At 33.9% G+C, this 22,760-nt stretch overlaps 3 protein-coding genes across 5 annotated transcripts; 1 reads left to right on the top strand and 2 right to left on the bottom strand.

The window, feature by feature from the left end:
• Positions 1-226: 226 nt before the first annotated feature.
• Positions 227-8,925, bottom strand: LOC102590377 (KH domain-containing protein At3g08620). Its single transcript, XM_006362273.2, has 7 exons — positions 8,657-8,925; positions 8,475-8,566; positions 6,182-6,333; positions 2,060-2,176; positions 1,841-1,957; positions 1,049-1,192; positions 227-691 (listed from the first exon to the last, which is right to left on the bottom strand). Exons 1-7 carry the CDS (start codon positions 8,734-8,736, stop codon positions 545-547), a joined length of 849 nt encoding a protein of 282 aa, XP_006362335.1. The 5' UTR covers positions 8,737-8,925; the 3' UTR covers positions 227-544.
• A 2,498-nt stretch (positions 8,926-11,423) lies between these two features.
• LOC102590063 (NADH dehydrogenase [ubiquinone] 1 alpha subcomplex subunit 1) lies at positions 11,424-16,776 on the bottom strand. 3 transcript variants are annotated; one of them, XM_015302934.1, is made up of 3 exons: positions 16,564-16,776; positions 16,337-16,445; positions 11,424-11,672 (listed from the first exon to the last, which is right to left on the bottom strand). In XM_015302934.1, the coding sequence occupies exons 1-2, from the start codon at positions 16,669-16,671 to the stop codon at positions 16,347-16,349; spliced, it is 207 nt and encodes a 68-aa protein (XP_015158420.1). In that variant the 5' UTR covers positions 16,672-16,776; the 3' UTR covers positions 11,424-11,672; positions 16,337-16,346. The 3 variants fall into 3 exon arrangements, with proteins under 3 accessions (XP_015158420.1, XP_006362334.1, XP_015158421.1); XM_006362272.2 differs by having other exon boundaries at positions 11,424-11,668; positions 16,564-16,774; XM_015302935.1 differs by lacking the exon at positions 11,424-11,672 and having other exon boundaries at positions 16,336-16,445; positions 16,564-16,775.
• A 3,881-nt stretch (positions 16,777-20,657) lies between these two features.
• Positions 20,658-22,478, top strand: LOC102596614 (organic cation/carnitine transporter 3-like). Its single transcript, XM_015302927.1, is given in 3 exon segments — positions 20,658-21,042; positions 21,302-21,373; positions 21,376-22,478. Coding segments are annotated over 3 exon segments (1,560 nt in total).
• Positions 22,479-22,760: the final 282 nt, after the last annotated feature.

Below are 22,760 nucleotides of genomic sequence, written 5' to 3'. Positions count from 1 at the left end.
TTTATGGAGAAAATCCTATTGGGGGCATCACCCCCAAAAATAAGCCCTACAATACTCGATCCAAATATAGCTGAAACTCCAATACAGACACCAAACACCATATCGAAAACAAAAAAAATGCTTATGATTTGCTAAGGGGGACTGGAAAATGGGATCACTCAACTCATTCTTTAACATTTAGAGCTAATGACTGATAACTTAAGGATTATACTCGAAAAAATACTTATAGGCTTACAAACCACTAACACAATTATGAGACAGTAATAAAATATTTCATACAACAATTAATAAAACACAAATAAATCCAATAGAAGAAGTTGATAACAACTGGCATGACCAAAAATTAATCCAAAGATCCAACTATAACCCACAAGATGTATTCTTTCTGTATATATAATATATATTCCCTTTCCTTCTGTTTCTTCTGCTGGAAAAATAAATAAAATCCACAAGCCAACCGCGCAAGGGACCTCTTTCTCTATTCATATCTCGAGTTTAGGTAGCTACGCGGATATGAGATCAAGAAATGGAATGTCTGAACTTCTCAACGACCAGTCTTGGGACGTTTCAATCCACCGCTATTGAAAGGAGAGACACTGCCACTTGGTCCGGGACTCTCTTCTCTGAGATTTGAATTTAGCATGGCAAGTTCATGCAATTGTTGTCTCTTTATATAATCCTGTGACTCGTCCTGTAAATTGTAGTATTGTACAAAGTATGAGGCAGTAAAAATATAAACTGGTTTATATTGAAATGTGCCTAATTGAATGTGAACGAAATAGATAAGACCAGACTAGAAGCGGCCACATGATCTTTCAACATGTAGAAAACATAGAGACGAAGCTTACGTTAAAAATACTTTTTCTATCAATTACTTTTGTGTACTATACGATAACTTGTTGTCGTGCCAGATGGAGGAATATTTTGATAGTTGTATCCTTTTTGTGAGGAACGGGATGATATCAAAGATATAAAAAGAATCATGGCAACTCAATTAGTAGCATAACTCCTGAATGTGCTAAGCGATGAATTAAATCAGGATACATACCACTGGCTTGAGCAACTCCTCTATTATTTCTTGTGCCCGTCTCAATCTGATATCCACAATATTGGCTGGTAATTCCGCCTCAATTAAAATGTGGAGTGGTTCATTCAGGTGCTCATATCCTGGTATTCCACGCAGGTTCTCCTCCTTGAGATTATCAAACATAAAAATACATTAGAACTCCAGAGATCAGCTCGCATAAATGCCTATTAAGTTCATCTTCAAAAATAAATATCTGATTTACAGGAAGTCGAAGGAGCAAGTTGATATTGGCAGAGCTATAACTTTACAGTCTACTGCAGAGGCATGAGTCTAAGTTGGTACTAATTGATCTGTATAGAGAAAACTATTCCTATGGAATTTTGGTCCATCTCAATCAAGTCAACGAAGTAGGTACTTTGCCTCCCTTCGATAATCAAATAGAATGGTGAACTACATCATACCTACCCCTAATGACCTACTGACCTAGGCTACAAGTTCAATATAATCCTTCTTATATGAAGATACTGGGAGAAGCAAGGCCAGAAAACTGTATAGATATTAATAAAAAAAGGAAGATGAACGTAGTTTGTGGAAGTTCTGCAGGTCAAGCATTAACTTAAATCGCCGTATCTGATTGAGATGATGAAAACACATGAGATGTTTTTGTTCTGAACTGCTTATGAAAGAAAGCTGTACTCAATAAAAGCATCTTGGAGACTTGGCAACTCGTATGTCTGATAATTACATATGCAGCTAGAGCTAATCAATCAGACAATTCAACAGAACTGAGATAGAATAGAATACTAGCATTACCTGATCGGGGTCCTTTATTGACCCTCTTCCTCTAATATACACACGACATCCTGTAGTAGCTTCCACCTGTTTCAAGGAATTACCCCTAGGACCGAGAAGTCGCCCAACAAAATTGAACTGAAATCCACAGAGAAGTTAGTTCAGCAAGAGTTCATTGTCCCCAAAATAAACTATAAAGCACTGATAACCGGTGTGTGAATACAATAAATAAACCCTTACATTTGGGTAAGTTTCTAATGGAATTTCTAAGCGCAATATCCTTTTCACAGTGTATGAACTAGGACTTGCTGGTGCCCCGTGCCAGTCCATTGACATTCCAGGAGCTCCACTTAATCTCTGCCACAAATAAATAAACATAATAAGTGGGAGGAAAACTAAAGAAACCAATTAACACACGACACAAAGTGCTTGACACTCAAAGAGGCAAAAAGACAAAAAAATATATAGATTAGAAATCAATTATCAAATGCATCACCAGTATGGACAAACTAAAGATGCACTCAGTTATAAAGCTTAACTAGTGACAGATTGAATTACATTGTATCTCACATGCTAATTGCCAAAACGATTTGCTCACTTTATATAGCAACTCAAACAGTTCTACAATCTTAAGTATCTACTTCACTCTGTCACCAATGAATTTCACGTTCTGATCTGCGGGCCACTATGCCTAAATAAATGATAAAAACCAAATTTTTAGTGGGCCAATTCTGTAGTGCAAGGGTCCATCCATATTCTTTTAGGTTGTCAACATTCTAACATTTTAATCTGAACATTGACATCTAGATGGAGAAACTGATAACAGAACCGCCACTGAAAGAACATAACTGTTCCAAAGCTGTACAGGAAAAAGCAAAATTAGACATCCATGTCAGCCATGTTACCTAGCATTGGCCAAATTGTATGTCCATAGTCAATCGTATTCACATCCTTGTGGATTCAGTATTACATGGAATGCAAGTCAAAAACTTCAGAATCCCTTACATTCTTGTTTCTAGATCAAACTATAACCATCTTCTGATGATATTGAATAAAAGTTGACATAGGAAGTAATCACAAGAACCAAGAGAAGTCCCAAACTTGAACAAGACATCATCTCAGCAGAATATCCTCTCCTTTACAAATTTAAATGACACAGCTAGTTCGAACAATCATCATCTCAACATCTAAACCTTTACTATCCAATTTTTGCAGGCAAAGACTGGGCAAACTAATCTTAGGTTCGGTAATTGTCAATGTTGGTTCCAGCTAACCCTGTCCAGACCTTCATTATGGACTCTAGGACAGTAACATGCAATTGAAAAGGAGGAATTCCAGGATCCATTATTTTGTACAAAGCAAAGAACCAGTTTCTGAACTTGGTACAGGGTATGGAGCTGTCCTCCTGTCGTGCTGCAAGTAGAGCAATTATGACCACCATTATGCAATAAAGATACTAATGATCTTTGTTTTGTTCAACCAGTTGTTGATCTTACTAACTTATGCACTTTCTTGTGTACATACAACGGTTTACCTATTAGGTTTGTTGAAATCCTTGTGAACCTTCATTAGTGACCTCTAAATATCTAAGATTTTCATCATGACACAGAACTCAGATAAACCCAAACCAATCCAAATAGCAAATACCAACAAAGAAAACAAGAAAAGTTGATTATTAAAAGTAATAACATGCATGTCTGTGCACATAATGTAACATCCCAAGAGGCTAACAGAAACTAGAAATTGAAATATTTTCATCTAGGATATTTTCCAAGTTCATTACAAAGTCAGTGTACTTCAATGATTCATAAAATTCAGCGAAGACATTATTAAAAGTGCATAAATGTGAAAGAATCAAGTTCATCAGTAAATACAAATTCTAAATCAAGGCTATTTGTCATATATTCATCACTTTCATACAATAGAAGTAACTCTGCTTGGTGATTTGAGTATTAGCTACACATGTAACGTTTTAGCCATTTTGGTCCAAAGTAATTTCCATTGTGCACAATACATTCACTTGTTCTCTATCAAATTCTCACAGCAATTCCCACCAATAGTATGCATAAAAGTTAAATATATCCTGTATTATATCAAGCAGCATTATGCATTTCAGGAACCATTTAGAGCTCACTAGGCATTAGGCCACTAGCTGCTTCACTTGATATTATTAAGTCAGTGACAAGATCCTTCTCATCCGACATGCAGTGCTTTGGTTAATCATTTACAGTCAGACAACAAGTTGGGTGGCTGCAGAGTTTACAACAACAACAAAATACCCAATGTAATTCCCACAAGTGGGGTTTGGGGAGGGTGGTGTTACGTAGACCTTACCCCGTGAAGGTAGAGACGTTTTTTCTAATCGACCCTCAGCTTAGGTAAAGGTGGCTACAGAGTTTTAATAATAAAACGCCTCTAGGATGATAAAAATCAGTAATGGTAATCTAGACCATCTTTATTGCAAGGCAATATATATTGTGCAATAAGAATCTAAAAGAAATGTGGAGATTTGAGGTTCAAATCCCTAGCTAACACCAGGGGCGGAGCTACGTGGTGGTCAGGGGTTCAACCGAACCCCCTTTGCGAAAAAATTACATTGTATATACAAGGTTAAATCTTCATTTTAGGTATAGATATTATAAAATGAACCCCCTCAACATAGACTTGAAGCTTGGTTCAGCGGTCAAGGGGTTCAAATGTTGCAAGAGGTGTCTAGTTTACCCACGTGCCACAACCATCTTACAATGGATACAAATTCTTGTGAATCGTGAATTATTATAAAGAATAAGAGAGATGATAATAAAATAGCTATTAAATTCCCATTTTCTAAATTACATTCCCAGCATTGATAAAAGTAACTCCCTCACTTATTTTTGTCTTCTTTGCTTTATGCTTAACTATGGTAAAGTTTTAATTTATTTGAACATATCAAATTTGATTGTCGTAATATATTTGAACTGGTAATATTTTTATCCACACAATGTTCCCCATAACAATAAAGTTTTGTAAAATGAATTATGAGTCATAATTAAATTTAATTCTTTCTTATTATATAACCTACTAATATTACCCTAAAATTGTAAAAAAAATTTATTAACTTCCTATTTGTTTAACTAATCAACTTTAAATACACGATATCCTCGATTCAACAAAGCATTTTGGACATCGAAAACATAGATATGAACTTTTATTACTATTTAAAATACTTTTATATCATTTAGTGTTAGAACTAGGTTTTGAAAGATAGGACAAATTTGTAACAAAAATCTTCCTTTGCATTGGCATCTCCACAAATTTAACAATTTTTTTGAAGACTAAATATTTACATAATGATTGAAGATTTTCAATGAAAAAGTTTGTGCTTTCATACTAGAATTAAAATTATGAAAATTTCATTTTATGAAGAAACAAGTATATAGTCCCTCCATGTTCTTAAGTGTTTTTTGGTCTTTTAAACGTGTTTCAAAATAAGTGATTTGTTAAGAAAATTAAGAAGATATTTTTAAATGCACAAAATATTTTTAGAAAATCAAGAAGGTATTTTAAAAATGCACAAAATATTTTCAAAAACTCACTGGTGCAGAACAAAAAATTAAAGAAATGTTAAAAGAGCCATGATAGGGCGAGTAGGAGTTAAGGTAAGTCTTTTCCTTAGTCGCCCCGACCTATTATTAAACCCCCTGGATGAATATTCTGCCTCCGCCACTGGCTAACACTCAGAGTGAATCTACCTGCTCCAACCTTGGTGGCAAGTTTACTTAGTACCTGTGCTTGTAGGCTAGCAGGCTGCCAGGTGGATTAGTTGAGGTATGTGCAAGTTGACCCAAACATCACTATTATAAAAAGGAAGAGGTCTAAAGGAAATTTGTAATGACTGAAACAGTTGGGCTTGGCTCTTCTCGCTAGTCGTGTTGTGTGATCCTCCAAATGCTTCAGAGCAACCGAAGCGCTTTGGGGTAATCACCAAGCATCCTTCCCTTCTATGTAACAATGGCAGTACCTCGAAACAAATTTAACTAGCTAAACATCAAATGCCTGATGGTAGAAGAAACAAGCTAGATGTTCAAGTTCCTACCTCCATGTCTTTAATGGTATGGATGGAAAGCTAAGAAACTAAGTTCTTGAAGGATTGGAGCTTAGCACTTATCCGTTTAATAACAGCAACTTACGTCAAAGTTATACTACTGTTGGGAAAACAATAGAAACCCTGCCACCTACTATACTTTTTGCTGAATCATTAGATCTAGCTATTACAGGTGTTTCCTCTTGTATATGTGACACAGAGAGAGTAAAGGGATGGTCCTGTTAAGAGAAGGCAAGTGGACAACTTATCAGATACTATAAGATCACAATGCTAATTACCTCCTGCGCAAGTCCACTCCAGCCACCCAATCCTGTTCCGCCAACATTTGACATAAGGTTTGGTGAAGTCATAGGGCTGGGACTTCTATGCCGAAACCTATCTAGCTCACCAAAACCTTGGTTTGGCATCATTCCTGATATCCTCATGATCTCTGAAAATCGAAAAGTAGTCAAGGTTATTGATCACTAAATCAACATTGTAATTATAGCATGACACTATGACAAAACATAGTTAATTACCCGTAAGATCTCTGAAAATCAGAATCTAGCTATGGTAATCAAGCATCAAATTAAGTAGCAGTTCAACTATAATGCACAACATAGTTTAACAATAAAACTTGTAGCATGATCATCAAAAGCTTGGGAATAAACCTAAAAAAGTACCATGAGGTTAAGAGAAATAAACATCTTATATTATCTGTTTCTGGATAATAAAAGATGACAATTTTAATTAACCTCACGAATTCTGAATTATTGATAACTCAAGAGACATATCCACCAAAACTAAAACAGATCAAGGATGTTAACATGAAGAACATGCATTTAATATTTCACATTTAAACAAGTTTGGAACTTTCCAGACTGGCCAGATATTCTTTTTTTTTAATGACAAGGGAAACCCGTAGCCGCTATCCTTTGAGTGCGCCAGTGTTATCAAGGCGAAAAGCGCAAAAAAGCTCTAAGGTCCGTGGGGGCTTTAAGCGCAAAGCGCAAATATAGCGTGGGCTTTGATGAAAAAAGGCGCAAATGGAGAAAAATACAAATATATATGTTTAGTCCAAGACTAATAATTAAGAACATGAATGACAAATATATGACCAAAGAAAATGAATTTTTTTATGATAAAGTGAAATATCAATTGTTTAGTGTCACTTCTTCATAAGAGGCTCATTGGCAAGGAAAAATTTGCCTTAAAACCTTGATGACGACACTGAAGCGCACATAAAGCGAGGCGAAGCGCTCAACACGTTTTGAGCCTCGCTTCAGGGCTTAAGCGCGCTTAAAGCGTGCCTTTGATAACACTGGAGTGCGCACAAAGTAAGAACCCCGCTCCTATGCAATAGCTCGCAAACCACACCGGAGAGGTGACCTACACTAGGCAAGCCTGGTGCGATGAGCTCGACCCAGAAGGAAAGGCAAGGTGTTTCGAACTTGAGACCTGAAAGTCCCAAGCCCAAACCACTGGACCACCCCGAAAGGTCAACTGGCCAGTTATTCTTTCAAGCAAAAATCAGTGAAAAATGTCCACTCTCAAGCAGGTTATTCCCTAGATCACTGTTTGATCAACTAAATCATATTTTTCTAATTCAAATTATTAGATTTCCCAAAAGTAGTAACTAAACTGTCAAAGTTACAAATCCCCCTGGAAATTTTTTTCCCATGTCCTTGCAAATCCCTCTGAAGATAATAATAGCACAAAATTTCATGGACATCAGTTGGCCATGTTGAGTAAACATGTATAACATTTGAAAAGATGCAACTTCCTTGAGAAAAAATTAATCTTTTGCACATATCATTTCCTTCTGCCATTTGCACAATTTAGCAAATTAGAGCCTTGTTTATGAACATTAAGGTGCCAATGAACCTTCTTCACGAGGAGTAAAATGCCTCCCAAGTGCCTCATTAAATTTCTTTCGATTAGCTAACCAAATCTATTCCAACAACAGAATCATTATACATGAAGATTAATTACGTATACAGAGGATCCAAAAAGGGGGTAAAATCTAAAAATGATAAATTTCTTTTATTGGACCACATTCACAACCCAATCACAGTGACAAGTTGGGCAACAACAACAACATACCCAGTGAAATCCCACAACCAGGGTCTGAGGAGGCTAGAGTGTACGCAGACCTTACCCTACCTCAGCAAATCAAAGTACTTACGAAAAGTTGGATGAGAACAAATAAAGTGAAACAAATGGTGGTCTATGAAGGTAAGAACCAATCAAGTCAGATCTAACTAGTCATCTTTTAACCACAACAAATCAGAACCAATGCAGCAAAACCTCTGAACCCCACCTCATAGAAAATGCAGATTTACCACAACAAATCAGAACCAATGCAGCGAAACCTCTAAACCCCCACCTCATAGAAAACTGCAGATTTCCCACAAGAAATCAAAACCAATGCAGCAAAACCTTTGAACCCCACCTCATAAAAAGTGCAGATTTACCACAACAAATCAGAACCAATGCAGCAAAACCTCTAAACCCCCAACCCCACCTCATAAAAACTACAGATTTACCACAAGAATGTGCTACATATGTCAACTAGACGAAAAAAGAAGTTACCTTGATTCAAGAGTGTGCTACATATAGGAAGAACTTGCATGAAAGGACCAATCTTTTGATGCTCCGACAACAACTCAGATAAATACTGATTACTGAAAAAGAACACACATAACGATCACAAACCCACATAGCAAAATTCAAGAAAATGCAGAATTCACCAAGATTAAACAAAGAAAAGATACCTTTCAACATCTGGATTAGTTCTAATCTGAGGAGATGCAGCTCTTGAAGGTGAAAAGTTATGATTATATAAACCTGACATAGCTTTTTTTTCCTCAGAAAAGAGTCAAATGAAATGGGGTTCCCTGTATATAGCGGCACAAGACAGAAAAAAAAGAAAAAGAAAGGAGTAGACAGAAGTGTCAAAAAGTCTGTGAAAATTGGTAGAAAGGCAGCAAAATCTTCCCTTTTTCTCAGACTTGACTGCCAGAATCACTATTTGGTGGCTGCATAAATAATTAATAAATTGAAATAATTATACACTATCTACCAACAAAGTATTATATATATATATATATATATGTAAATAAAAGATAGTACCTAAATTTGAGTATATACATAAATGTGATTTGTAAAGATAAGACGGATTAGAATCGCGGTAAAGTGATAAATACTTATTTATGTATTGAATTCAAGTATTATTAACTATGGAATCACCTTTATGAGGAAATTTTTGCCTCATATATGAAAGTTTCTGATACAAGTTAAATTTAATCGAATCATGCATGCAAAACAATAATAATAACGGGTCATTTCGTACGTGAGATAAAGATGTGATATGTCAAGATTACATAAAATATGTTTAGGATAAATTTAAATCATCAACTAAACGGCAGTACAAAATTTATCCCAAACTTAATTATGAAATATCTCATATTATCACATTCAAATTGAAAATGTGTCATCCGTTCTCCTAAACGTGATAAATTAGTACAGAAATTACAATCTCAAATTTTTGATTTCAGAATAAGATATTGTTTGATTGATAAAATAACTCAATAAAAACAATAATCATATATCTGACTATGAATAGTACTCTCTGTCCCATATTAGTTGATCATTTTTCTTTTTAGACGCATATTAAGAAATCATAAATATCAATTATACTAATTCACCCCTTACAAAACTTCTTTGAAATTTTACAAACAAATGTGAACATTTTCAAAAAGAATTAATTGTACGGGTAATATAGGAAAAAATTAATTAATGTTTTCTTAATTTAGTAAGGTAAACAACTAATATGAGACAATTATTTTTTTTAAAATGGTCAACCAATTTGAGATTAAGGGAGTAATTAGCTTCAAAATTATTTTATTCTACTATTTATTTCAAAATAATAAAATTAATTATTCTACCATATAATTCCCACCACCACCAACCAAATCAGCCCTAATTGTATAGTGTATGAATTGGACTATTGTCACCTAAGAATCCGCTGTCATGTGTGGTGTGAATTAAAGAAAATCATTACCAAAATTAATTTTAAAATAAGAAATGGAGAAAAGTAGATTCAATTATTGCATATGAAAAAAGCTAAGATTTTTTTACTCCTTTATGATACGAGGTAGATAAAATCGAGGTGGGATCTGTCCCCTTTTTTGTAGGGTTAAAATAGTACTTAATTCCTTCATTTTTAATTTTACACTTTTATGGAAAAAAATGTTTATATAAATTGGCTACTGTTATATTTATATTAATTGATGTAATTTTTTTTTTTCTTAGGTTAAAAACGACAAATAAAAATGAACAAAGAAGGTAATCTCTTAATTTTCTATATTGGACAAGTAAATGAAGGAAAACTTACGTAAATATACTTAATTAAGAAAATATTTATCATTTATAGCAATAACATTTTTTTTTACTTTTAATATATTTATAATACAGTTTTAACACATATTATGGAGAACAATTTATAAAATACATATAATCCAAATTTTATTGATGGATAATACATTTATCACATATTTTAATATAATGTGTCAATTTCTTATCAAACAAGCCCAAAATATATTTTAAAACAGCTATAATACATATATATTATATACATAATTCATTTTTAATACATATTGCAGATTTATCATAGTATTGCTATAAATGGTAATAAATAAAAATTATCGCTAAAATTAGTAATTATTTATTAAAAGATATTTAATATAGGAATCAAGTAATATGTATCTTTAAATTTGCTCATCTTTTGTTTTAGTTTGTTTTAAAAAAAATTCCTTTTATGACAATATAATAATTTAAACTCTTTAAAAGTAACACATTTAAGATTATAAAATTAAACAATTTGCTTTGATACATTCTACATAATATTAATTTAAAACAAAATATAAAGATCTTATCTATTTATTTTTTTAAGTTTTATGTCAAGTTATAATACTACAAACAAATTAAAGGGAAAGAAACATGAATGATGATGCAACTAGCAAAATGTCGAAAATGTCCCCCGTTGCATAGCGTAGTTGGAGGAATGGACAGAGAGAGTGGCCGACACTTTTTCATTAGACGCTCTACATTGTATATTACAAATAATTATACATTATATTATAAATATACAAATGTTATTTTAATTATATGATTTAATATTTGGAAGTCTCTGGAATTTTACACAATTTGTCTTACTAATTAACTGTAGTGCTTTGTACGTATATATCATATTATAATAATTAGTAATAAATATATATAAAAAATATGTTGTGTACATTAATATTATTTACAAAACTTCTTAAAAAATAAAGTAAGGTTTTTTTTCTTTTGCATGTGTTATACATCCATTTACTATCTAACTTTCACCTTTTCATTGTTCATTTAAGAATTATTTTTGCGGTAGGATTTGAACTATAAAGGCAGTAGTAACATGCGTTTAACCCACACATGAAGCGTTATTGTTACCACAAAACAAAAGCCCTTGTTCTATTAGGAATATATCTAGGATTTCGGTGGGTATAGAGAGAAATTCCAGTCTCTTTTCAAGTAGAGAGTCAATGAATTGAAAATTCCACAAAAGTTAAAACAGAAACCAATAACTGCACCAGATTCAACAAAGAAGCATTTCACAAATGTCTCATTGTTATAAAGCTCATAGGCTATGGAAAACCAGCAACAGGAGAAGGAAGAACGACGATACTCTAAAGTACTTTGCACATGATCTCGAGCCTCAAAAGACCATTTTATTCCCAAACGCAGGTTTCCTTCCTGCAAGGCCACAAGACAATGTACAGTATCAGTACAAGTTTGATGCACATGAATAAATCACAACACAAAGTTGCAATCTTAACCAATGCAATGTTCAATGTTCAGAGTCAAGTGTTATGATGCCTAGAAATAGAACAGATAAATAAAGAAGAGTTTGTCTTCGATAGTTTCTTTTGTGCATTATGGATAAATTGTTTTCAGAAGCTTCCTTAGTCAAGTGATTAAAAATTGATGAACTATTCCGTTAATTACAACAATAACATACCCAGTGTATTCCCATAGAGTAAGGTCTGGAGAGGGTAGAGTGTATGCAGACCTTACCTATACCTCAGAGGTGAGGCGGAGGGGCTCCGATAGACCCTCGGCTCATGACAAAAACAGAGTAGAAAAAGACGTAATGAAAGTACAAACCACATTAGGTAGTGACAGAACAACGGATAGTAGCAGAACATTACTACAACCAAATATTATTACAATCGAACTACATGAAACAACATATATCAACAAAAATCAAAGAACAAGAAACTACAAGCATAACACTAACTACTAGTAAGGGCACCAAGCACTCCTACCTGCTAGCATGGACGCACTCTTACCTACTAACCTTGTACCCAAATTTGCATTCTCCACAGCTTTAGATCCTATCTAAGATCATGTCCACAGTAAGTCGCAATTGTGCCATGTCCTCCTCTTTCCAATACTTCTTCTGCCTACTTCTACCTCTTTTAAATCCATCCATAGCCAGCCTCTCACACCTCCGCACTAGAGCATCCGTACATCTTATCACATACCCGAACCATCTCAATCTCACTTCCTGCATCTTGTCTTCCACTGAAGTCACTCCCACCTTGTCTCGGATATCCTCATTTGTAATCCTATCTCTCCTAGTAAACCCACACATCCATCGTAACATCCTCATATCCCCCACCTTCATCTTATGAATGTGAGAGTTCTAAACTGATGAACACTCCGCCCTATAGAACAGCCTAACTACCACTTTGTAGAACAATAGAATATAGTTTGTGAGACAATTATTAAAGGGGTTCAGGCTCATATATTTCGGTGATGGGGCAAGGCAGCCAGGACTTAAAAGTCAATACACATTGACTGTCAGCTCATTGTATTTACAAAGGGCTCATCATCAGTTAAGTGGAATCACAAGTTCGAACAATAACGAAATACCTATGGATAATTATAATACCAATGAAGCTCAGTACTTGGAAGAAAATTCTGAAATTGATGAAGCAACTTGGAAAGAAATAGAGCTTGAAAAACCCCATGGTCCAGAAAATAATGGGGAAATACCTAACATGAACTAAACCACATAAACATCTCGCTCTTACGTTTTGAATAAGGTAATCTAAAGAGTGATTCAAAAATGATACTCAAATCCCCTCCAGATTCTATGTTCAACAAAATGGGAAATTTGTCAATAGCTGGCATTTGCCTGAACTGCAGGGTCTACAACCCATTCTTGAGAAATAGAAGTACAAAGTGATTTCTGTTACCTTTGTCAAAAAAAAAAGAAGAAGTACAAAGTGATAGCTTGTAAGATTATGAAAGAATATATGATAACAGTGTGATTGCACGATAAATCATAGACAATAATATGATTCAGTAAGAAGTCATATTAACTACAAGGTTTCTTCAGAAAGCCGGAGTTTACAAGGAACTGAACTTACAAGAGTTGATAAAGATACTTGCATCCAACTATTCTCATTTTGGTTAAAACTCCTTGTATGTTAACTGATTACCAACATATGAGATCCATCTCTCCAAATTTTATTGACACATTTTCAGAATGACTCACCATTTAATTGCTGAATTTTCCAGATTCCTTGGAAATCCTAAAAAAAATACTTGCATAACAAAAAACGATCAAGTTCTGATAGCTCCATATAACCCCAAAATGAATCATGGCATTGTAAGTGCCACATCCATCCCTATCATCAATATTGACCAACGAATAGATGTTAACTGAACATAACTGGATTTATCGCAATTAAAAACTGTGATATATGGTCCCATCCAGACTGTCAGTGGCCAGTAAATGGCTCCCATATCTCACCATTATGATTTAACTCCTCCAAACTTCCATTCTCCCATTTTTCAAACAAATTTTTCCAAGACTAAGATCCATAGCATACTGCAGGTGCAGAACAAGATTCATTGATTATAGTTGATAATCGATATTACTTCATAATAGTAAGCATGTTTTAGTGTTTTTTTCAATTGCTCCTCTTTTGGATCATCTGTCTATAGCTTCTTTAGCCTCACTTTGAGAAGCAATAATCAATAAGTTTATTTATGAAATTTAAAATTATCTCTTTTGAAGAAAATCCATTCTCATTCCGGTTTTCAAGCCCAAAATCTTGTTCTACACGTTCAATATGCTATGCATCTCTGTTGTTCTAGTGAATTTTGTTCGAAAAATTGGAGAACGGAGCTTGGAGAAGCTTTACACCGGTTTTAGTGGCAAGATATGGGAGTATTAGGCCATTTTCTAGCCACTGCCAGCAGGGAAGGAGGGTTTTAAAGGAGCGTATATTAAAAACTGCAATATATAGCTCTGTTATGGATTTAACGCTCGCTAGCAGGGATAGTCCAGCTGGAGCTATATATCGCAGCTTTTAACTTCGATAAATCCTGTTATATCCAGTACAGTTTCGACATCCCATTTTCGTGATTTAATTAGTTATTTGTATCATTTTAGTTCCGAACACTAGGATCATTTTAGTTCCGAACTCTAGGAGATAGCCTAGAACCTAAACTGGTTTTCAATGAATATCACTAAATATGCAACAGACTGTATCATATAGAGCTAGTGAGAAATAGGCATTTCATCCTCCAAATCCACCACCCAACAAATCTGTCTTCGTCATTCATGAGAGGCCCAGCCAAAACATTCATTGCTTAGGTTAAAACACATGGAGAGGGTGTCAACCATCTAGATTCTTTAAACCAGCTTTGGGGCATCCATTGATCATAAGAAAGAAGAAAGACAAAGAACTGTTAAGAAAACCATCATTCTAAATGGCAAGCTATAGACTTCAAGAAAAAATCATTTTTATAGTTGATATATCTAATGGATTAAGGGTTATGCAGTAATCACATGGGAATAGAAGTTATGATTTACCTACACAATGTTTCTACTAATAATGTGGAAACTATTGCTTCTCAAACTGAAGCTAAAGAAGCACCAATCTTTAAGTTGAAACTTGTAGGAGTGTCTGGGTGCATTTGTATATAAGGTTTGAGTACAACCCATGTACTTTTGTGATATAATACAAAGTTAGCAATTTCAAAAAAAAAAAAAACTTTTAAACCACAATGGAAATAAAGTGAAGCTTTAATACTACACTGTTGAAGCCCAAAATTGATTGATTAGGTACAAGCTATACTTGCTCGGATACCACCACACTAACCTTCAAATACTGTTCTTATACTCTTATCAATATTTGAAAGTCACCACCTTTTCTCAACTGAACATAATTTCTAAAGGTTTTATCGTTGAGAATAGCAATGGAAAAAATAGTTCTTCACTCTAGTAATGACCTCATCTAGTCGAGAATCTCTAGTGAGATAAAATAGAAAAGCTTTTACTCACTTTACAGACAAGTCTAATAGCCATTTTTCCACAGAACGAGTGATTAATTCATCTTCAAAATTATATGGTGCCACCTGCCTGTTAAGTATGGTTTAATTCTCCTCTAGGACCCCTGAAAACTCTGATGCTACTGAATACAAAAGTTAGCCAGAATTTCAAAATGATAATGCATCAGAATGTGAAAGTATGTCTCATCCATTGTTTATGTATTTATTTATAGATACAACCTTGTCTTATTTTACCTAGATTACTAATCTCAGTGATTGTGGGATTTCACTGGGTATGTTGTTCTTATTGTACTAATCTCAGTGATCATAGATACCACTCTTCTTTTAAAAAAATGAAAATTATGGATGCCACTCTTATAAAAGTTGCTTATTTACGTTATGATTAATTAGTCATCAAATTATTAGCAATCAGTTGTCTGATAAACCAAAACATTTTAAGAGTTACATGACTGTCTACCACTTTACCATGACACATACTGGCCGCCATTAGCAACAGCTGGATCGCAAAAGCTCAATTGGCCAAAGATAAAGCACAATTAAGGAAAGTTATTGGTATTATTTTCCCTCAGCAAATTCTGTGTTTCATTAACTTTGGTAGGTTGGAGGAATGGCAGGTCTATTTAAAAGCATCCAAGGGCCTGATCCAATGATCAATGAATGAGATGACAACCACAAGAGATCAAGGTTAAAATCCTACCAAGGTTGAAACCGCTAGGTGATTGATTTTTTTCCCATCCAGGCAGATTTACCTGGTACATACGATGGGGGTAGCCGGTAAACAATCGAGATGCAGCATGAGCTAGTAGGGACAACACTGGTTAGACTCTTAGATTGGATAAGTATACAAGCTCATAATCAAGCTCAAGCACGAAATTTCATCATCAAAGGTCACACTTTATTAGAATTTAATCCAAATTAAGCAAATTTGACAACAATTAACAGAACAGACTAGTAACCCTAAATCTTAATTGCCCAGCAGACAAGAATAAATCTCCCTCATTAGCATAAAAACAAAATGATAATATTAAAAGGGCAGCTGATTAAATTACCATACAACGCCTAAGACGAAGAAGAAGAAGGAGAAGCAAGCATCTCCATCATTTTCTTGTCCCTCCTTTCCATTGCTACATCCCACATGTCATTCCCAATGTGCTTCGGCTGCAAACAATGACCCAAGAAAACGAATTGGGTGTCAAAATCTGCCGGAAAAAGAATGATAGCAAATACCCAAAAGGGAAAAAGATCAAATCTTGGATCTGGGTAAAAAGGGGATTACCCTGCCATGAGCAGCTTTGTGGATGAAATACTGAGCATTACCCATAACGCAAAGAAAACCAGCTATGATTCCTAGTGGAAGAACAGCTTCTAACCACCTCAAACTCATCTTCCTTCGTTCCCTTTTTCTTCTCTCTCTCGTTGTTTTACCCTTTATACTTATTTGATTGATTTGCAGTAGCCAATTCTCCAGAAAATGGATTCTGCCATTCCCTTTTTGTTCAATAATCCTCAAAACTCTCATTGGTAAAACTGGGCCATTACTTAGTCCAGGCCCATTTTGTATCTGCTTGGAAGGCCTGGCATGGCCTCTCTTTAATTAATGAAAAAAGAGGAAAATGCTCCATAACTATAATTTGCATATTTACGGAATATAGCTACAGTTTAAGTTATTTTGTTATATAATTCACGGGTACGTTTGTATAATTGAGTTATTTTTGCATAAACTCGAAATAACGAATTTATACAAACACAAACATCTGAATTTTAAACAGTTATACAAAACTATATTATACAAAAGTTATACAAATTATATTATATAAATTCTGAATTATACAAATGTGCGAAATATACAAACTCGAGACCTCAGCCCATGTAATTGTCACTGAATGTTGGTCGCGAGTGGTAATTAACTAAAACTATAGCTATGGTGATTAATTAACTAGTATATGTTTGTTTAACCATGTAATTTCACTACTTAATTATACAAATATTTCTATCATATTTACTAATTCTTCATATAGTTTGAAATAATTATATAGTGTCTCACTATTTAATAATTTTATATTAGATACACTTAGATATACATGTATTTTTGCTACCAAAAATATTCTGAAATTCCGGCGAGTTTGTGCTTGAATATGTTAATTCATTTTATTTCAAACCCTCTGGGCAAAAACTAGCACATAAGGACAGAGGCGAGCGAGAAAGGACAGAGGTGGGCAAGAGAGTCAATATATCTAGGTACATGTGAATCATGCTTGAATATAGTGTATATGGAATAAATTACACATAATTTTGACCTTATATATCCAAGATACACGTATATAGATGCGCCAGATAAATACATGTATCTGGATGCGCCAAATACATTTATCTGGAGACCAAAATCTGACATGAATGATAATTTCAAAAATACACTGGAAGACACGTAAATAGATCCTAAACTAGTGATATTTGTGTTGTTTGCCCATAATTAATTAATCAGAAATAATTGAAAGAATATTTGGTAATCATGTATCAACCAGGAAACAACTCCACAAGATAGGTATAAAGTTACTATACACTTTACGTTCCTCAAACCTCACTTGTGAGAAATTTTATTGAATATGTTTTTGTTGATATCTCAAAAATTTACCAAAAAGTCATTCTTACGTGTAACAAAAAAAACATTGTTTTAAACATATAATATAATTTTTTTGAAAAAAATTTCATAGCAGAACTTTTGCATTCATGTGTATGCATGCTAGTCATGAAAAAGGAAAAGAAGAAAAAAAAAAAGGCTTAAGTCATCCCCATCCCCTTAAAGTTGTCCGTATAATTCAGTTAGACACCTTATCTAAGGCTTGTTCCAATTGAACATCTTCATTAGTTAAAATATATACCTATTGAATATTTTCTGACAATCAATTAAAAATAGAGAGTGATTGACATACACTCGCGAATGATGTGGCACAATAACCAATAAAAAAAAGACATGTGACATTGATCCATAATAACAATTAAAAAAATAAATTAGAAAGAAAAATAAAATAAAACTACCATTTTTGCCCAAAAAAAAGAAGAAAAAGAACCTTTCTTCCCCATTTCTTCTTTGTCATAGCACTCACCCAACCACATCACCTCCATACACATAGAGTTGTCGCCGGCTAAAACCACAAACACTCCGTTAATAATCGTAACTCCACTTTTTCTCTCTCAATTCACACAAGGACTTTTTTTCCCACCCATACACCTGGCCCCTCTCCTTTATTCTAAAACCCATCAGCATTGTTGTGCCATTTCTCCAAATCTCACTTTTTTTTCAAACGTCAATTCAGATTCACATATTTCTTTAATTCCTCTACGTTGTGAGTTCTTTAGGCTTTGAATTCTTTAACAATTTTAAGAAATAATTTCAGATTCGTATTAGTCTTGCCGGAAAAAATGGTGTTTCACCAGAATTATTTTTGACACAATTTGATTATTATTTTTTTGATGAAATTCTCTTCTACAACTCCAAGATAATGACGATGATATTGAGAATGGCGGAATAATGCTAGAAAGAAAGAAGGAGTATATGGGGAAGGGTGTGGCGGGGGATGGTGGCTTAGGAATTTGGCTGGTAAGAATTCAATTTCTCTTTTAAACAAAAAAATGAAGAAAAAAATGTGGAACCAAAACAAAGTGTAAGAGATCTTCTAAATTGACCGAAGAAGACGAGTGCTCTGAAGAAGACGATGAAGGGGTATGGGGTTTGTTTTCCTTTTTTTTATTAAGAGATTATTGTTGATCTAAGTTATTATTAATTTTAGTTATTTAGTTAATATATCCAGGTTTCAAAAAATTACAAAATTAACTTTAAAAAATTAAAAATAATAATATTGGGATCTATTCACGCGCTCAAGGACAGTGAATTACACTTATCTTGCCACATAAGCATTTTGTGTTTAATGGGTATATGTTTTGAACAATTCAAGTGTTCAATTGGTACAAGTCTTGATTGAGGTGTCTAAGTGAACTATGCGGATAACTTTAAGGGGCCGCCTATGACTTAAGCCAAAAAAAAAAGGGAAAAGGCTATTCAATAATGCTTGGGATTTGTTTGTTTTAATTCTTCACATTCAACTTGTCATTATATACTTAGTAAGTGGTAATGATACTGATTAATATAATTCATAAGATCCATTTATGTTAAATCAATAAAGTGAAAATACTCATGATAAATTTGTTAGTCATTTAAGTTTCTTCTCAAGAAGAAGAAAAAATGGAAGGATCCATCAAAGAATTCAACTTCACCAATAAGATAGGTCCTCTTAATTCACATGGATAAAGATATAAGATCATTTATCTAAGTTTGAGTATTCAAAATAAACAATTCATTAAATATATTCTAATTTACTTAAGTCCAAACTCGTGGATCTTAGTCATGCCTCATTTCCAACTCAGTCTAGTGTACAACTTGCATCTCTATCTTAGTCTAAGTTTTCAATACTTTTTTTTTGTCTTAATTTATATTCTACTTTAAATTTATGTGGCGGTATTTGAATTTTAAGAGTTAAATGACCATGTTTTTACATGTCATTTAAATATTTTTTTATTGTGTGTTTATAGAATATTTTACATAGTTTCAAATATGTAAATTTTATTTTTAAAAACTTAAAAAATCTATATAAGAATTCACAATGAAAATTAAGAAATTAACTCTCGAAATCTAACTATGACGGGACAAAGTGAGTATATCCATATTTTAAATGAATTTCTAAACATAAATATCCTGTTTAAACAAAAGCTACCAAATCCTACCAAACAAAATGTCACGACCTTAGTCTTTTGCTAAGCACACCTGTGACACTTACAAACTGCTCGCGTTCTTACACCCCTTGTTCGAGATCTTGCTATGCCAAGTCAGCCTAAAACTCTAAGAATCACTAAGAGATTATGAAAGACAGAACACGAGGATTGCTAGGAAAGATGTATTGTAGAGAACTTTGATTTTTGCTTGATGAATTTACAAACGGATTTACAAATGAATGCCCCTCAATTTATGCTACTTACTTAGGGGTTACTATGTAAATAAAATTGTTAAGCAAATCCGTACATATTTACAAATAAGCCTCATACTAGAATACTTTACATATCTTGAATGTTCTAAGGACTTTTCATGTAAATCTATGAAATTGTAAGGTCTTCCAAGGAAATACTCCACATATCTCTAAAATATTCCATGAAGGACTATGTGATACTTATGTGGCGCTTATATGACATGATGATGATGATGTGGTGGGTCGTCACAAAAAATTCCTTAAATCTTTTTCCATATATATACACAGGCATTCCCACACATACTTTTTCATATACTTTCATCAATTAGATACATATTAAACAAATAACAAAATGGGTAACCAAACAGAACCATTCCTAAGTAATGGAAAGTTAAAGAGAAAAGCAGGATCATCTCTTGATGAAACAATAGAAAGTTGCATAGGTGAATTTGGATGGGCACAATTTTTACAAGCCATTTTTGTCTCTCTTGCTTGGTTCTTTGATGCTCAACAAACTTTTATTAGTGTTTTCACTGACGCACAACCTTCGTGGCATTGCATATCATGTAATAACTCTTCTTCATTCATTGACAACAACTTTTGTACTCTCCCTAACGGTACATGGGCATGGGATTTACCTGCCCAAATTTCAGTTGTTTCAGAGTGGGCTTTACAATGTGGTGGATCGATCGTCCCTGGCCTCCCAGCATCTTCCTTCTTCATGGGATGTCTTATAGGTATACAGATTCATGATTTGAATTTAACGAGTTTAGTGATTTGACAACAAGTTAAATATTTACTACTTCTGTTAGTCGTAAGAAGAATGACATCACTTCTATATTTGGAAAAATTTTGTATTCCAATTTTACCCTTAAAGGATATGACTTGTTTTTAGATTCACATTTTATAGAAATTCATTCTTACTACTTATGATGATTGTTTTTTTTTGGCATATTGATTCACTCCTAATACTTGGGGTGCGCCTTTTGCTTGCAGGAGGTTTCCTTCTATCAACCTTAGATGACTCCTCGCTAGGTCGAAAAAACAGTCTGATTTTGTCATGTCTATTACTGGAGTAATCACTGCTTATTCAACCAATATATGGATGTATTCATTCTTAAGGTTTCTTTCTGGATGTGGAAGAGCTACAATAGGAACTTGCGCGCTTGTCTTGTCCACAGAGCTCGTGGGAAGGCGTTGGCGTGGCCAAGTTGGAGTCATTGGTTTCCTCTGTTTCACAACAGGGTTTCTTTCTTTACCAACTTTGGCTTATATAAACAGAGGATCTTCATGGCGAATTCTTTATCTTTCAACTTCTTTACCTACACTTTTATATGCATTCTTAGTGCATTTTGTAGTTAATGAATCTCCAAGATGGCTTTATATCAAAGGGAACAAAGAAGGATTTGTCCAAACTTTGAAAAGCATTGCACCTCCAGCAACAAGAAGTAGTTTAACCTTGAGCTTTTTCGGATCATTCATGGAATTAGAAAATCAAGAAGTACTCAACAACAACAACAACAACAACAACACGATCGATTTATATTCAGCTATAAAGATGATAATGGAGAGAAATTGGTCATTTCGTCGATTAGTGTCAGTAATGTGTGTTGGATTTGGTATTGGCATGACTTATTGTGGTATGCCATTAAGTGTTGGATGTTTAAATTTCAATCTCTACATAAGCATTACAATAAACGCGTTATCTGAATTGCCATCTTCTATTTTGATTCTCTTGTTTATAGGGAAGCTTAGTAGAAAATGTTCACTATTAGTATTTGCTATGCTAAGTGGAATTTTTAGCATAGGTTGTGTTATAATTGATGGAGGAAGATTTGAAGGAATCCAAATAGGTGTTGAATTGATTTCATATTTTAGCGCGTGTACAACGTTGAGCATTCTATTGATCTACACATTGGAACTTTTCCCAACATGTGTGAGGAACTCAGCAGTGGCAATGGTGAGACAAGCTATGGTTCTCGGAGGAGCCTTAAGTCCAATGCTAATCGCGATTGGTAGGAACAACAAGTGGCTTTCTTCTGGTGTGTTTGGATTAAGCATAGCTACATGTGGTTGTTTTGTTGTGTATTTGCCAGAAACTAAGGGAAGAACACTTAGTGATACAATGGATGAAGAGGAAAATAAGAATAAGGATATAACATTTGTATGTTAAGTGTTGTTTATGATTTCTGAATAAATTTGGCCATTTCAAGTTTACTTCTTTGTTTATGTTATACTGCCTTTGCGTCTGTCCAAAAATAGTTGTCCACTATTGACTTGATTAAGGTATTAAGAAGCAGTAAATGATAGGGTCATTTTATCAAATCATCCTTATTAAATATAAGTCATCTAAACATTTAAAAATGAACAGTATTTAATAGCAAGGATAAAGTAGTCACAAAACGATAAATTATTAATTCATTGATTTTATAAACTGGACAAGTATTGTTGAACA

This window comes from Solanum tuberosum, unplaced genomic scaffold (assembly GCF_000226075.1).
Source record: "Solanum tuberosum cultivar DM 1-3 516 R44 unplaced genomic scaffold, SolTub_3.0 scf00385, whole genome shotgun sequence".
NCBI lineage: Eukaryota > Viridiplantae > Streptophyta > Magnoliopsida > Solanales > Solanaceae > Solanum > Solanum tuberosum.
This window is presented reverse-complemented; position numbering and strand designations above follow the sequence as displayed.

Bases quoted from the DNA above. Each gene is read 5' to 3' on its own strand.
- LOC102590377 (XM_006362273.2), bottom strand. From the start codon at position 8,736: ATGTCAGGTTTATATAATCATAACTTTTCACCTTCAAGAGCTGCATCT. The intron at 6,334-8,474 runs GTAACTTCTTTT...TTCGATTTTCAG, and splicing joins TAGCACACTCTTGAATCAAG to AGATCATGAGGATATCAGGA. The intron at 1,193-1,840 runs GTAATGCTAGTA...GATAATCTCAAG, and splicing joins CAATAAAGGACCCCGATCAG to GAGGAGAACCTGCGTGGAAT.
- LOC102590063 (XM_015302934.1), bottom strand. From the start codon at position 16,671: ATGAGTTTGAGGTGGTTAGAAGCTGTTCTTCCACTAGGAATCATAGCT. The intron at 16,446-16,563 runs GTAATCCCCTTT...CATTGTTTGCAG, and splicing joins ACAAAGCTGCTCATGGCAGG to CCGAAGCACATTGGGAATGA.